Below are 14,900 nucleotides of genomic sequence, written 5' to 3' on the forward strand. Positions count from 1 at the left end.
GTGTATTCAACTGAGTCCAAAACAGAACTGACTTCTTCAGGCAATATGGCAGCTTTAAAGGCCAGAAAATGAAGTGATGTCATCTGCATCGGAACCGGAAGGGACGTCATTGGCTGCCCCAGAGCCGGGCGAGATTTCCCTAGACTGGTCTGCAAAAGATCGAGAGGGAAAATTAGTGCACTTCGCCACCCCCTGGTCTGGCATGGAATTACATGTATTCAAGCCCTTTGGTTGTCTCCAAAACACACGTGTGTGACAGCTGTTAAAAACAAGAAAATCTCAAACAGTAGAAAAACGATTCACAATGGAAAATGTGCAGATTTAAAACATTACTAATTTTTCCATGTCAAATATATGTAATTTCTGCAAGGTGCAAGGCTGTGAGACCACAATATTTAATTCAGTTAAATTTAACCTTATTAGGCACTATTCTCAAAAAGTTGTCTTTATAGTTAAATATCAAAATGCAAATTAACAATAAACAGGTAAAAAATATTTAGTCATCTAACACTTAAATATAAACATGAAAAATGTGTAATAGGTAGTTATTAAAAGATTGCAGGTCTTAATCATTGTTCGCTTAGGTTCTCTTTTTACTCTATGGCCATTGCTACCCTGCTCACACCTTTGTTGACCATGACAATCCCTTTCTATCCATTTAAAATAAAAGTGCAGAAAGGGAAGAGGTCTGAATAGTTTCTGAATCCACATTACAGTTTGTCATCAGCATTAAAACAAAATAAAATTTTCACCAATGCCTGATATCTCTTAATGGTTTTCTGTTCAATGAAAATGCTTACCTAAAATGCAGTCACTACTAAATGCCGAACATAGTACAGTTTTTTTTTTAAATAAAGCTGTGCTGCTGTTAGACTTTTGGTATGAATTAACAAATAAGGTAAAACTTAAGAGTACTGCTAGTCTTAAATCTAAATCCGTATTCTTATATCTTTGCAATAAAATTTTATACTTTATACCACTTTATCAAAAGACAGTTGAAAATACATTTTCCTGTTAAATTTTTGGATGAAAACTGACTTTATTTTAAGGTATCTTCGGGATGGAAACAATCAAATTGCAAATTAGTTAACTTAAAGAAAAAATAGAGTGTTGCATTGGTAGTGCTGCTGCATCACAATAAGGGGACTGGGGTTAAAGTCCCTGCATGGAGTTTGCCCATGTCTACATTGGAGTTTCCTCCAGGGGCTCTGTAGGTAAAAAGTAATTATCAACCCATTATTTTTGGCAAATATAGTAAAATGTTAAAGTGTGTACTGCAATAAGCAAGTTCAAGTTAACAACATACTGTATACTCATTTAATCCTTTTTACTAAATTGTAAAGCATTGGACCAAACACATGTAGTATTAAATTCATTTTCTAATTCCAAAAGGATATTAGATTACCTGAAAACTAAACAAATTATTACTTGTAAACCACAAGCAAAGAAGACTTGGTTAAATATACATACACTAGAAACTGCCTACAGAATATTAAATATGCTGGGAAAAATTTTATGTTTTTATCACACTACTAAAAAGACAATTAGTTATTTTGCCCTGTTTACCACCATTATTCCATTCCATTCAGGGCCATGAGGACTAGAGCCTATCCTAGCTGCAGTGGAATAAGTCTATGTAGTATAATGCTAACTTTGTTTCATATTTTTTTTTTCTTTGATTTCAAGTGGTTGGCGACTTTTTTGGCTTCAGCTGTGTCCCAGGAGTGAAAGACCCAGAATTTGATCCAAAAGGAAACAACCCTAAGAATCTGTGTGAAGCATGCATTGGAGATGACAATGATAAGAACATCTGTGCCAACAATCCTGCTGAGAGACATTTTGGGGAGGCAGGAGCTCTCAGGTCTGGTTGTGGATGTCTTTTTCACACATATTGTATGTAGTTTATTTTTTCTTTCTTATTATTCACAGTTACAAAGATTCCAAGGTGTTTTCAAGGTTACCTCATCCCTTGTGGTTTTGTAATCCACATTCAATCCATTTTCTGCCTCATGTATGTTATGTCTGATTTAACACATGCATTGGATTCCAATTAGGATAGAAGTTTTGGTCTAACGGTTGTTGAACAATAGTGAGAATTGGGTTACATTTTTTTTTCTTAATCATCTTAATCATCCATTGTAACTTTGCATGAGTTACAGGGGATATCAACTAATAAGTCATTGTCCATCCATCCATCCTCTTCCGCTTATCCGAGGTCGGGTCGCGGGGGCAGCAGCTTGAGCAGAGATACCCAGACTTCCCTCTCCCCGGCCACTTCTTCTAGCTCTTCTGGGAGAATCCCGAGGCGTTCCCAGGCCAGCCAGGAGACATAGTCCCTCCAGCGTTCTTGGGTCTTCCCCGGGGCCTCCTCCCGGTTGCACGTGCCCGGAACACCTCACCAGGGAGGCGTCCAAGAGGCATCCTGATCAGATGCCCGAGCCACCTCATCTGACTCCTCTCGATGCGGAGGAGCAGCGGCTGTACTCTGAGCCCCTCCTGGATGATTGAGCTTCTCACCCTATCTTTAAGGGAGAGCCCAGACGCCCTGCGGAGGAAACTCATTTCAGCCGCTCGTATTCGCGATCTCGTTCTTTCGGTCACTACCCACAGCTCATGACCATAGGTGAGGGTAGGAACATAGATTGACTGGTAAATTGAGAGCTTTGCCTTACGGCTCAGCTCCTTTTTCACCACGACAGACCGATGCAGAGCCCGCATCACTGCGGACGCCGCACCGATCCGCCTGTCGATCTCACGCTCCATTCTTCCCTCACTCGTGAACAAGACCCCGAGATACTTGAACTCCTCCACTTGAGGCAGTATCTTCCTCCCAACAGTGAGAGGGCACTCCACCCTTTTCCAGCTGAGGACCATGGTCTCGGATTTGGAGGTGCTGATTCCCATCCCAGCCGCTTCACACTCAGCTGCGAACCGATCCAGAGAGAGCTGAAGATCACGGCCTGATGAAGCAAACAGGACAACATCATCTGCAAAAAGCAGTGACCCAATCCTGAGTCCACCAAACCGGACCCCTTCAACACCCTGGCTGCGCCTAGAAATTCTGTCCATAAAAGTTATGAACAGAATCGGTGACAATGGGCAGCTCTGGCAGAGTCCAACTCTCACTGGAAACGGGTTCGACTTACTGCCGGCAATGCGGACCAAGCTCTGACACTGGTTGTACAAGGACCGAACAGCCCTTATCAGGGGGTCCGGTACCCCATACTCCCGGAGCACCCCCCAAAGGATTCCTCGAGGGACACGGTCGAACGCCTTTTCCAAGTCCACAAAACACATGTAGACTGGTTGGGCGAACTCCCATGCACCCTCCAGGACTCTGCTAAGGGTGTAGAGCTGGTCCACTGTTCCGCGACCAGGACGAAAACCACACTGTTCCTCCTGAATCCGAGGTTCAACTATCCGATGGACCCTCCTCTCCAGAACCCCCGAATAGACTTTTCCAGGGAGGCTGAGGAGTGTGATCCCTCTGTAGTTGGAACACACCCTCCGGTCCCCTTTCTTAAAGAGGGGGACCACCACCCCGGTCTACCAATCCAGAGGCACCGTCCCTGATGTCCATGCGATGTTGCAGAGACGTGTCAAACAAGACAGCCCTACAACATCCAGAGCCTTTAGGAACTCCGGGCGTATCTCATCCACCCCCCGGGCCCTGCCACCAAGGAGTTTTTTGACCACCTCGGTGACCTCAGTCCCAGAGATGGGGGAGCCCACCTCCGAGTCCCCAGGCTCTGCTTCCTCATTGGAAAACATGTTAGTGGGATTGAGGAGGTCTTCGAAGTACTCCCCCCACCGACCCACAACGTCCCGAGTCGAGGTCAGCAGCGCACCATCCCCACCATATACAGTGTTGACGCTGCACTGCTTCCCCCTCCTGAGACGCCGGACTGTGGACCAGAATCTCCTCAAAGCCGTCTGAAAGTCGTTCTCCATGGCCTCCCCAAACTCCTCCCATGCCCGAGTTTTTGCCTCAGCATCCACCGAAGCCGCATTCCACTTGGCCTGCCGGTACCTATTAGCTGCCTCCAGAGTCCCACAGGACAAAAGGGACTGGTAGGACTCCTTCTTCAGCTTGACAGCATCCCTCACCGCCGGTGTCCACCAACGGGTTCGGGGATTGCCGCAACGACAGGCACCGACCACCTTACGGCCCAGCTCCGGTCAGCCGCCTCAACAACAGAGGCACGGAACATGGCCCATTCGGACTCAATGTCCCCCACCTCCCTCGGGACATGGTTGAAGTTCTGCCGTAGGTGGGAGTTGAAGCTGCTTCTGACAGGGGGCTCTGCCAGACGTTCCCAGCAGACCCTCACAACACGTTTTGGCCTACCAGGCCTGACCGGCATCCTCCCCCACCATCGAAGCCAACTCACCACCAGGTGGTGATCAGTTGACAGCTCCGCCCCTCTCTTCACCTGAGTGTCCAAGACAAGTTGCCGCAAGTCCAACGACACAACCACAAAGTCGATCATCGAACTGAGGCCTAGGGTGTCCTGGTGCCAAGTGCACATATGAACATATGAACAATCCATATAAGTCCAATAACAAAACACCACTCGGGTTCAGATCGGGGGGGCCATTCTTCCCAATCACGCCCTTCCAGGTTTCACTGTCATTGCCCACGTGAGCATTGAAGTCTCTTAGTAGTACGAGGGAGTCCCCAGAAGGTATGCCCTCTAGCACCCCCTCCTGGGACTCCAAAAAGGGTGGGTACTCCGAACTGCTGTTCGGTGCATACGCACAAACAACAGTTAGGACCCGTCCCCCCATCCGAAGGCAGAGGGAGGCTACCCTCTCGTCCACCAGGGTAAACCCCAATGTACAGGCTCCAAGTCGGGGGGCAATAAGTATGCCCACACCCGCTCTGCGCCTCTCACCGGGGGCAACTCCAGAGTGGTACAGAGTCTAGCCTCTCTCAAGGAGATTGGTTCCAGAGTCCAAGCTGTGCGTCGAGGTGAGCCCGACTATATCTAGCCGGAACCTCTCAACCTCGTGCACAAGCTCAGGCTCCTTCCCCTTCAGAGAGGTGACATTCCATGTCCCAAGAGCCAGCTTCTGTAGCCGAGGATCAGACCGCCAAGGTCCCCGCCTTCGGCCACCACCCAACTCACACTGCACCCGACCTCCTTGGCCCCTCCCATAGGTGGTGAGCCCATGGGAAGGGGGACCCACGTTGCCTCTTTGGGCTGTGCCCGGCTAATAAGTCATTGTTTAATTTTAAATGTAATGGTTAAGTCATGAAACAGTCTACACATTCTATGATATTAGTATTACATAGGATGCCAAATACTGTGAGATAAACAGACCATAACATAGAAGATTGTTAGATTATTGCAAAAATGTTTGTTGCTATGACTCTGGCAGTGCTGTGGAGTTGGTCTGAAGTCAGTTAAAATTTCTGGTGTGAAGGGCAACTGGAAGAAAAAACATTGCTATTGTCAGTTTTTTTTTTTTTTTAGTATGGTATGTTGTATGTTGCTTTCCTGCCCTAGTGCTTCCTTTATCCACTATGCATCTATGGTTTGAACATTCAGTTGGAGACAGTTAGAGCCTGTTGATGCAGTGTTTGTTGCAGTGAGATCACAAATATGAGAGCTGCAGTGGTTCAACAAAGAAACAGAAAGGACATAACTATTGATCTAGGATACAGAAAAAATATGCTAAGTTTGTACTATGAATATTTCAGTTAGATAACAATGAAATTTCAGCTGCATGCTGAAATATGAGGGTCAATTATATCATTGCCTGAAATGGTTATAATTTGAAGTGGGGGTGGTAAAAAAATCAAGTAAGATATAAATTCAGATAAAACAGGTGGTGAACGTAAAATAAAGCAAATGAAAACTCTCATCCCTATGTATTAATGGGAAAGTACTATGCTAATGAGGAGGAAATGTCATATTTCTAGGCTACTATCATTTCAAGCACATGATGTTCACATGCATTATAATGAAGAAACTTCTTTAATAGACAGTTAAAATAGTGTCACTGGATGGAATGAGTGTAGTGTGTTATTGCCATACTACGCACTTATGGGTAAACCTGCTTTTGAAAGTGTTTTGAGCTTCTCCATTACTATGTAGTATTAGAATATCTCAGCCAAGGTCAAGAAGAATATCAAGAGAGTGGTATACATCTTTTCTAAAATTACAGAATTGCACCAGTTTTTTTTTGTTAAGGCGTAAGGTTCTCATCAAACCTATTGTATCCCATCCATTTTTTATTCGTTGTTACTTCTGGCTGATAAACTTTTAGATGATAAGATGTCAGGTTTCATAACAGTATTTACTCTGTGCCCGTCAGTTGCAATAATTTAACATCCTAACTTTAAAGCCTCTTGCAGCAATTTGACGAAAATATGTTTGGTTATCCGAATGTTTGTGTTCTGTAGGGTAATATTGTGATGATGCGGGTTCTCTCTATGCTCCCAACGTCCTTATGGGTGCCCTGAAATATCACCGAGATGAGCGAACATATGAGGCCAAATCTCACATGAAGCCAGGGGATATATCCAAAAAGTGCCAAAGTGCTTTTATTAAATCAACAAACAGTGTCTAAACAAAAGTGCAGTGCCTCAGTTTCAGTAAATAAATCCATCAAAACAAGTGTCCAGGGGGATAAAAATCAAATAAATAAATCCTTTAAAATACGAGGTTAAAAATGCAGTAGTTAAAATGCAGTCTCTCTCTCTCTTTACTCTCCGGTCTACCTCCGTCTCTCTCAGCCGCCAGATACCCCACAGCCATGATGCTCCTTCAGCCAACCTCCGTCTTGGTCTCCTTACAGACGTAACTGCCAGACCCTCCGAGGTCGGCTCTCCTCCCTTCATCTTTTGTGCTCCCGCTGTCGCTCCTCTGATCCCTTGGGAGGACACCTGCCCTGCTCACCCCACTCACTCGAACTTTCAGTGGGGCGAACTAACCCCTACAGCGCCACCAACTAACGCTCCTTCGCAGGGCCCGAGCTCATTCGGCTTCCTCTTTTCAGGTGGCCAGATCCTCCTGCTTAGACTGCCATTGCCGTCCTTTAACCTCCATTATCCTCCCCCATCCTGGTGTCGACCCGTATATAAACACCCCTACGCGCCTCCGTGGGCGCAGCGCCTTAATCACACACCGCAGGAAGCCAATGAGGCAATCGAGAATGACCGCACCCACACGTGCAAGTGCGACTTGCTCCAACTACCCCATTAACTCCCGGCGGTCATGCAATCGCGCCCACGGAGAACGGCATGGCTGTACGCATTTAAAACCCGGCCTTTTTTATTGGAAGCCATGGACCCGCTATACCACAAATATTTATTACTGTTGTCCTTTTTCTTGAAAATTATGGTTAATTTGTTCTTTGAGCTTTACCAAACCAAGTTCCAAGCAGCTAGCTTTTCTATGATTGGAAAGAAAAGCTTCTGTTTTGACATGTGCCTTTCTTTTTGTGTTTGTTCTTGACAAGCAAGTAAAATGTTTTTGTCCTTCCTTCCACACAGACTATGTGCTTTGACAGGCAGATAAACACTGGTTTATTGGAATTAAAAGGGTAAAACTAAAACAGAGAAAAAAGATGCAAAGTGCTAAGTGGCTTTATATTAACAGCAGACACATCCTCCAAATGTATATTACTGTGCCATTATATTAAGGTGACCAGAATTTTTTGGGCCAATCCGAATTTACAGATCATGAGTAGGGACTCTAAACACTACAGAGTGCAAAGCGAAAGCTTATCACGTGATTTCTCGCCAAAGTTGCAGGATGCGGTAAAGCATAACCTCCGTCAAAACACCACGCATGCACGCCGAGTTCAAATTATCGTGGTGATGAGATACATTCAAAAAAGTGAACCAGCTGAAACTGGGGATGAAATCTTAAACCGGGGACAAAACGGGGACATGTTTCTGAGTGGGGACAGTTGTCCGAAAAAGGGGACTGTCCCCGGAAAACGGGGACGAATGGTCACCTTAATTATATACATATTATTAATAAACTACTAAAGGAGTTACTTCCATTTTAGAAATAAATATAAAAGGAAGGATAACGTTAAAATAAAATAATGCATACTGAAAATGCTATTACAAACATGAAGATAAGCACAGATGACAGCAGATTGTGACTAGTGCGCTTCCATGCATATGACAGCAGCCTTACTGACTGAGAAATGAGAATGTAGAGATCATTAAAATGCTAGGGTCAAGTGATCATAATATAATACATTATTCAGTGTTTTGGCAGAGCACAAATGCAAAGAGCAAAAATGTTAAGTTTAACTTTGGTAGGGCAAATTTTGAACAGGTGCATCAAAGTTTAAGGGGGGTGGACTGGAATAAGTTTTTAAGTGTGGAGACAGTCGAGGAGCAGTTAAACAGGTTTAAAAACATTTTACATTTAATGCAGGACAGGTTAATCTCAAAATTTGAAATTAGTAGGGAATGAAAAAAAAAACTACACAATAGGTTAAAAAGGAGTTTGAAAAAAGCTGCATAGGAAAGAAAAAACAGCTGTATGAGACACATAACTCCAACATGAATCTTTGGGCATATGAGAGCAAGAGGGCAACCATTAAGAAGAATAGTAGGGAAGGTAAAAGGCAGTTAGACAGGAATATAGTACATAAAGGTGATAGATGTCCCAAAAAGATTCTTTCAGTATTTTAGTAGTGAAAGAACAGTCAAGGAGGAAATGAAGTGTATCAGGAATAGTAAAAGGGTAATTAAAACATACAGACAGTGAAATAGCAGATGCTCTAAACTTGCTTTTTTATGAAGTCTTCACATGTGAGGAGGTGGATAATCTTCCAGTGGTAACAGTGACTATTAAGAAGGCCCTGAGAAATTTAGAAATTGTAGAGGAGGGAGAAGTACTGCTGAAATTAAATACACTAAGATCAAACAAATCACCAGGACCAGATAAATCCAGGTTTAAGGGGGATAGAGTTATGAGGAAATTTTAAGCAAAAAGAGATTAAGAGGAGACATGATTGAAGTGTTATGAAGGCAATAAGTAAAGTGGATTGAGACTGTTACTTTAAAACAAGTTCAAGAAAATGAGGACACAGATGGAAACTTGTTAAGGGTAAATTTCACACAAACATTAGAAAGTTTTTCTTTCAGACGCTTGGAACAAGTTATTAGGTAGAGTGGTAGACAGTGGACCTTCATCAACTTTCAAAACCAGAGTTGATGATATTTTGGAAGAATTAATTGGAGGACTAGTGAGCTTTGTTGAGCTAAATGGCCTTTTCTCATCTAGATTGTTCTAGTGTTCTAATGTATTTGTGCTTCTTGAAGTTTCATGTGAGTATACTAGGCCAATTAAATGTCAGTATCATGCCATGAGAAATGAAAAAAAAAGACTTTAATTTACAGATTTGTTCACAGTATAATCCCCCATTTTTTTCAGTTTCTAAACATGCTTGCTTCATCTCCTGCTCTTCCACCAATGCCACCCACCAGAGAATGGAGAAACAAGCACAATTACAAAAGGGAAATGAAATCGAACAGCAGTCAGGGCATCAGGGAGGTTGAAGGGTGCGTGATTATGATTAGAAAAGTGATATAAAGTCTTTCAAGGCTGCATTGATCTATTCTGTGGCATTGCAGGATAAACGTGGGGGGCGGATTATAACATGAACAAGTTTCATATGCTTGTGAGTCGGTGATGGCCTCCTGCAACTTAAAAGTGGCTGAGGAACACTGGTTTAGGTGTATGTGTCTGTATGTCTGGCTCTGTGCTCAGGTTTGTTTATTTCCTGCACTGTGCCCATATGAAATTGTTTGTATGTATTTAGTTTATTCTAGATGTTAAATGCAAGATAAAAGCAACCAACAACAACAAAAAATGAACAAACATTTGTGGAGCAACTGCAACAGAAGGCAGGAGAAATTGTTGAATTGTAATGCAAAAACCCCAACCTATTTTAGAAAATGTAAGATTTTGTGGTGTCCGTTGGTAAACAGAAATTGTTTGAAGAACAATTTTGAAAGTAAAGGTTTGGTGAGTACATAATTACATGTACATAGTTATGTAGTACTAGGGTATTGTACCGTGTTAGCCATTATGAATGTAGTGAAAAGTCAAGCAAAATGACACCTTTTATTTACATCTTGCTTGAAGAAGGGGCCTAAGTTGCCTCGAAAGCTTGCATATTGTAATCTTTTTAGTTAGCCAATAAAAGGTATCATTTTGCTTGACTTTTCACTATGTACATAGTTAGAAATTGTTTACTTGTTGCTTCAGAGCAATATAAAGTGTTTGTGTAATAATGTATATTTTTTTCTAAAAAATATAATTGCAACTACAATACTTGTTTTGTGAGATTTTTTAGAATCAAGAGGTGCTAAATGTTTCCATAAGGTGACACAATGTTTCCAAAAAGGGAGACACCTTGTGCCAAACAATATAACTTTGCAGTGCTTTGAGATGTGACATCTAAATTGGGTATATTGACAGATGACAGACTGAGGCACAAAATAAAATTGATTCCACGGTTGTGCATCATACATTGTCTTGTTTATGTACTATAAACTCAAAGTTTTTGAAAAGAAATCCCTAAAGCATAAAAATTATGTTTTTCTTCGACCATTTTTGGCTCCTTCATTATATAAGCAGAATAATAGCTGTTCATTTTGGGTAGGTAATTTAGGAGTAATTATGTCAAAAACTTCATAGTGCACAGTAGGTTAATAACTTTAGACTAGTAATGTCACAATACCATACTTTTTTACTCAATACCAATAACAGTGAAATGTTACAATACTTGGTACCTTTCAATACCATGGCAAAAAAAGAAATCCCATTCATTAGCTTTTTATTAAAGAACTTTCATTATTGAAATGAACAATATCGTGTTTTTGCTGTAATACAATATAAACTATATAAGCACTAACAGTAACAACAAGTTTAAAATACTGGTATATACATCAAGTAGTTACCCAGCTATCATTTAAGATAAACAAGTATTGGCATTCATAAATATGAAAATACAAGGTAAGGCTTGAGTTTTAATGTGTGGCAGAGATGGAGATCTCCCCAGTGTAACAACAAATGAGAATTTTATAATCTTGGTGTGATTTTAGCACAGGGTTTATAAAGAATAGTATTATCATAAACTACCTGATTAAGTGTATCATCCACACTAAATATAAAAATTCAAACATTATTAAATATATTCTGTTGAATTAGAGAATTCAAAGATAATTCCAGATATTTCCATTCAAACAAATTCTTTAAAGCTGTTTTTGTAGAACATTAGAACACTCTAGACAAGAACAGGCCATTCAGCCCAACAAAGCTCGCCAGTACTATCCACTTATTTCTTCCAAGAAAACATCAAGTCGAGTTTTGAAAAACCCTAAGTCTTACTGTCTACCACACTACTTGGTATCTTATTCCAAGTTTCTGTTGTTCTTTGTGTAAAGAAAAACTTCCTAATGTTTGTGCGAAATTTATCCTTAACAAGTTTCCAACTGTGTCCCCGTGTTCTTGATGAACTCATTTTAAAATAACAGTCTCGATCCACTGCACTAATTCCCTTCATAATTTTAAACACTTCAATCATGTCACCTCTTAATCTTCTTTTGCTTAAACTGTAAAGGCTCAGCTCTTTTAATCTTTCCTCATAATTCAACCCCTGTAGCCCTGGAATCAGCCTAGTCGCTCTTCTCTGGACCTTTTCTAGCGCTGCTATGTCCTTTTTGTAGCTTGGAGACCAAAACTGCACACAGTACTCAAGATGAGGCCTCGCCAGTGCATTATAAAGGTTGAGCATAACCTCCTTGGACTTGTACTCCACACATCGTGCTATATATCCTAACATTCTGTTAGCCTTCTTAATGGCTTCTGAACACTGTCGGGAAGTCGATAGCTTAGAGTCCACTATGACTCCTAAATCCTTCTCATAAGGTGTACTCTCGATTTTCCGACCGCCCATTGTGTATTCAAACCTAACATTTTTACTTCCAATGTGTAATACTTTACATTTACTGACATTAAATTTCATCTGCAACAAATCTGCCCAAGCCTGTATGCTATCCAAGTCCTTCTGTAATGATATAATGGATTTCAAATTATCTGCTAATCCACCTATCTTGGTATCATCTGCAAACTTAACCAGCTTGTTACTATCTAAATCATTTATATATATTAAAAATAGCAGCGGCCCTAGCACTGACCCCTGTGGAACACCACTCTTAACATCGGCCAGTTCTGATGAGGTTCCTCGCACCATCACCCTCTGCTTCCTTTGTCTGAGCCAATTCTGCACCCATCTACAAACATCACCCTGAACTCCCACCTCTTTTAATTTGATGCCCAACCTCTCATGTGGCACCTTATCAAATGCTTTCTGAAAGTCCAGATAAATAATATCATAAGCTCCACTTTGATCGTATCCTTTTGTTGCCTCCTCATAGAATTCCAGCATGGTAGTAAAATACAACCTCCCTCTTCTGAACCCATGCTGACTGCTTAGAATAACTCCTGTCCTTGCCAGGTGTTGCTCGATCATATCCTTAATAATTCCTTCCATTAATTTTCCTGTGATGCATGTTAAGCTTACTGGCCTATAGTTGCTTGGATCTGCCCTGTCACCCTTTTTATATAATGGGATGATATTTGCCATTTTCCAGTCCTTCGGAATCTCTCCAGTGCGCAGTGACTTCCTAAAAATATGCGTCAAGGGTTTATATATGTACTCACTAGCCTCCTTAAGAACACGAGGATAAATATTATCTGGTCGTGGTGATTTGTTCGATTTCAGCTTATTTAATCTGAGCAGTACTTCTCCCTCTACAATTTCCAAATCCCTCAGTACCTCCTTAGTAGTCGCATTTACCTCTGGGAGGTTATCCACTTGCTCACTTGTAAACACCTCAGAAAAATGTAAGTTTAAGGCATCCGCTATTTCACTGTCTGTATCTTTTAATTCTCCTTTACTATTCCTGATGCACTTGACCTCCTCCTTGACTGTTCTTTTACTACTAAAATACTGAAAGAATCTCTTAGGGTCCTCTTTCACCTTATCTGGTATATTCCTCTCCAACTGTCTTTTAGCCTTCCTGATATCCTTGTTAATGGTTGCCCTCATGTTCTCATACGCTCTACAATTCACTTTGCAGTCATTAGCCTTATATGCCTTATAAAGCAGTTTTTTCCTTTGCAACTTCTTTTTTAAATCTTTATTAATCCACCATGGAGTTTTTTTTAGCTTCCTATTAATTTCAAATTTAGGTATGTATCTGTCCTGCATTACATGTAAAACATTTTTAAACCTATTCCACTGCTCCTCGACTGTCTCCACACTTAAAAGCTTATCCCAGTGTATCCTACTTAGACTTTGTCGCATCTGCTCAAAATTAGCCCTACCAAAGTTCAACTTAACAATTTTAGTCTTTGCATCTGCACTCTTACAAAATACTGAGAATTGTATTACATTATGGTCACTTGACCCTAGTAGTTCAATCACCTCTACACCTTCAATTCTATCCTGATTATTATAAAATACTAAATCCAGACAGGCTTCACCCCATGTTGGTGCTTTAACATGCTGTGTTAAAAAACAGTCATTGATTACTTCTAAAAACTCCTGCTCTTGTACTCCGCCATCTGTAAGGTTATCCCAGTTAATATTTGGATAATTAAAGTCCCCCATGACTATAATATCTCCCTGCAAACTTGCCTTTTTGATATTATTAAAAAGATGTGTGTTGAAATTACTGTCTGAATTGGGTGGTCTATAACACACTCCTAAAATAAGACCTCTTTCCCTAATATTTTCCAGGCGAAGCCACATGTCCTCACTACGATGGGGCTCATCATCCAACTGAAGAAGACTTACATTTAAATCCTGCTTGGCATAAACAGCAACCTCACCTTCTTTTCTGTTCTGTCTATCGTTCCTAAAAAATGTGTATCCCTCTATGTTACACTCATCCCCATCTTTGTTATTTAGCCAGGTTTCCGTTATTGCTATAATATCATAATTATGCTCTGCTACATATAACTCCAACTCACTTAACTTATTTTTGATACTTCTAGCATTAAGGCAAGCTATTTTTAATGTATTACTCCTTCTACATTTAAGTGTTTGCTTAGAATTTACATTACTATGCATTCTTGTTTCTACACCATTGTTTGTTCTTCCATGTATAGATCTAAACCTGGCCTGTCCTAAACTCCCTGCCCCCCCATTCCCTAGTTTAAACAATCCTCGACTAGCCTACACATACGCCTCCCCAATACATTGGTGCCCCTCCAGTTCAGATGTAACCCGTCACTGCGGAACAGGTCCCATCTGTTCCAAAAGGAGTCCCAATGCCCCATAAACCTATAACCTTCTACCCTGCACCAAGATTTGAGCCACACGTTAAGCCTTCTAATCTCCTCAATCTTACCTGGACTGGCGCGTGGCACAGGCAGAACTTCGGAGAAGACTACCTTGTCAGTTCTGCTCCTCAGCTTAGCACCTAACTCTTTGAATTTGGATCGCAGAACTGACAGACTACCCTTATGTATGTTATTTGTTCCAACATGGACAATGACAACTGGATCCAACCCCGCTCTGGCCAAGAGCCTATCCACCCTTCCAGGGAGGTCCCCCACCTGTGCTCCCGGAAGGCAACACACCGTGTGAGACTCTCTCTCTCTGGAGCACACCTATGCTTCAATCCCCCTAATGATTGACAAGTAACAACATGCTTTTAAAGTCTGGCTTATCAGTAAACTATTCTAAGTTTGTAACATTTGATATTGTAAGATTTTATATTTGCATCATTAGCTGCTGGTTAAAAAGATATTACTAAAGAGTAACATTTAACATATGAGTCAAATTTTAAATGCCAGAAAATCTCCTGGTGCCTTAATTTTCCAAATCTGACCCTTGCACAACTGAATAAG

General features: G+C 41.4%; 1 protein-coding gene across 1 annotated transcript in view; it reads left to right on the forward strand.

Moving 5' to 3' along the window:
• Positions 1 to 14,900, forward strand: part of otomp (otolith matrix protein) — a 121,247-nt gene that overhangs the window by 44,951 nt on the left and 61,396 nt on the right. The window contains exon 5 of the mRNA XM_051922084.1: positions 1,687 to 1,861. Within this exon, the coding sequence (XP_051778044.1) occupies positions 1,687 to 1,861 (175 nt within the window). The remainder of the gene's footprint in view (positions 1 to 1,686; positions 1,862 to 14,900) is intronic.

The sequence above is a fragment of the Erpetoichthys calabaricus genome, chromosome 2, assembly GCF_900747795.2.
Source record: "Erpetoichthys calabaricus chromosome 2, fErpCal1.3, whole genome shotgun sequence".
Classification (NCBI taxonomy): domain Eukaryota; kingdom Metazoa; phylum Chordata; class Cladistia; order Polypteriformes; family Polypteridae; genus Erpetoichthys; species Erpetoichthys calabaricus.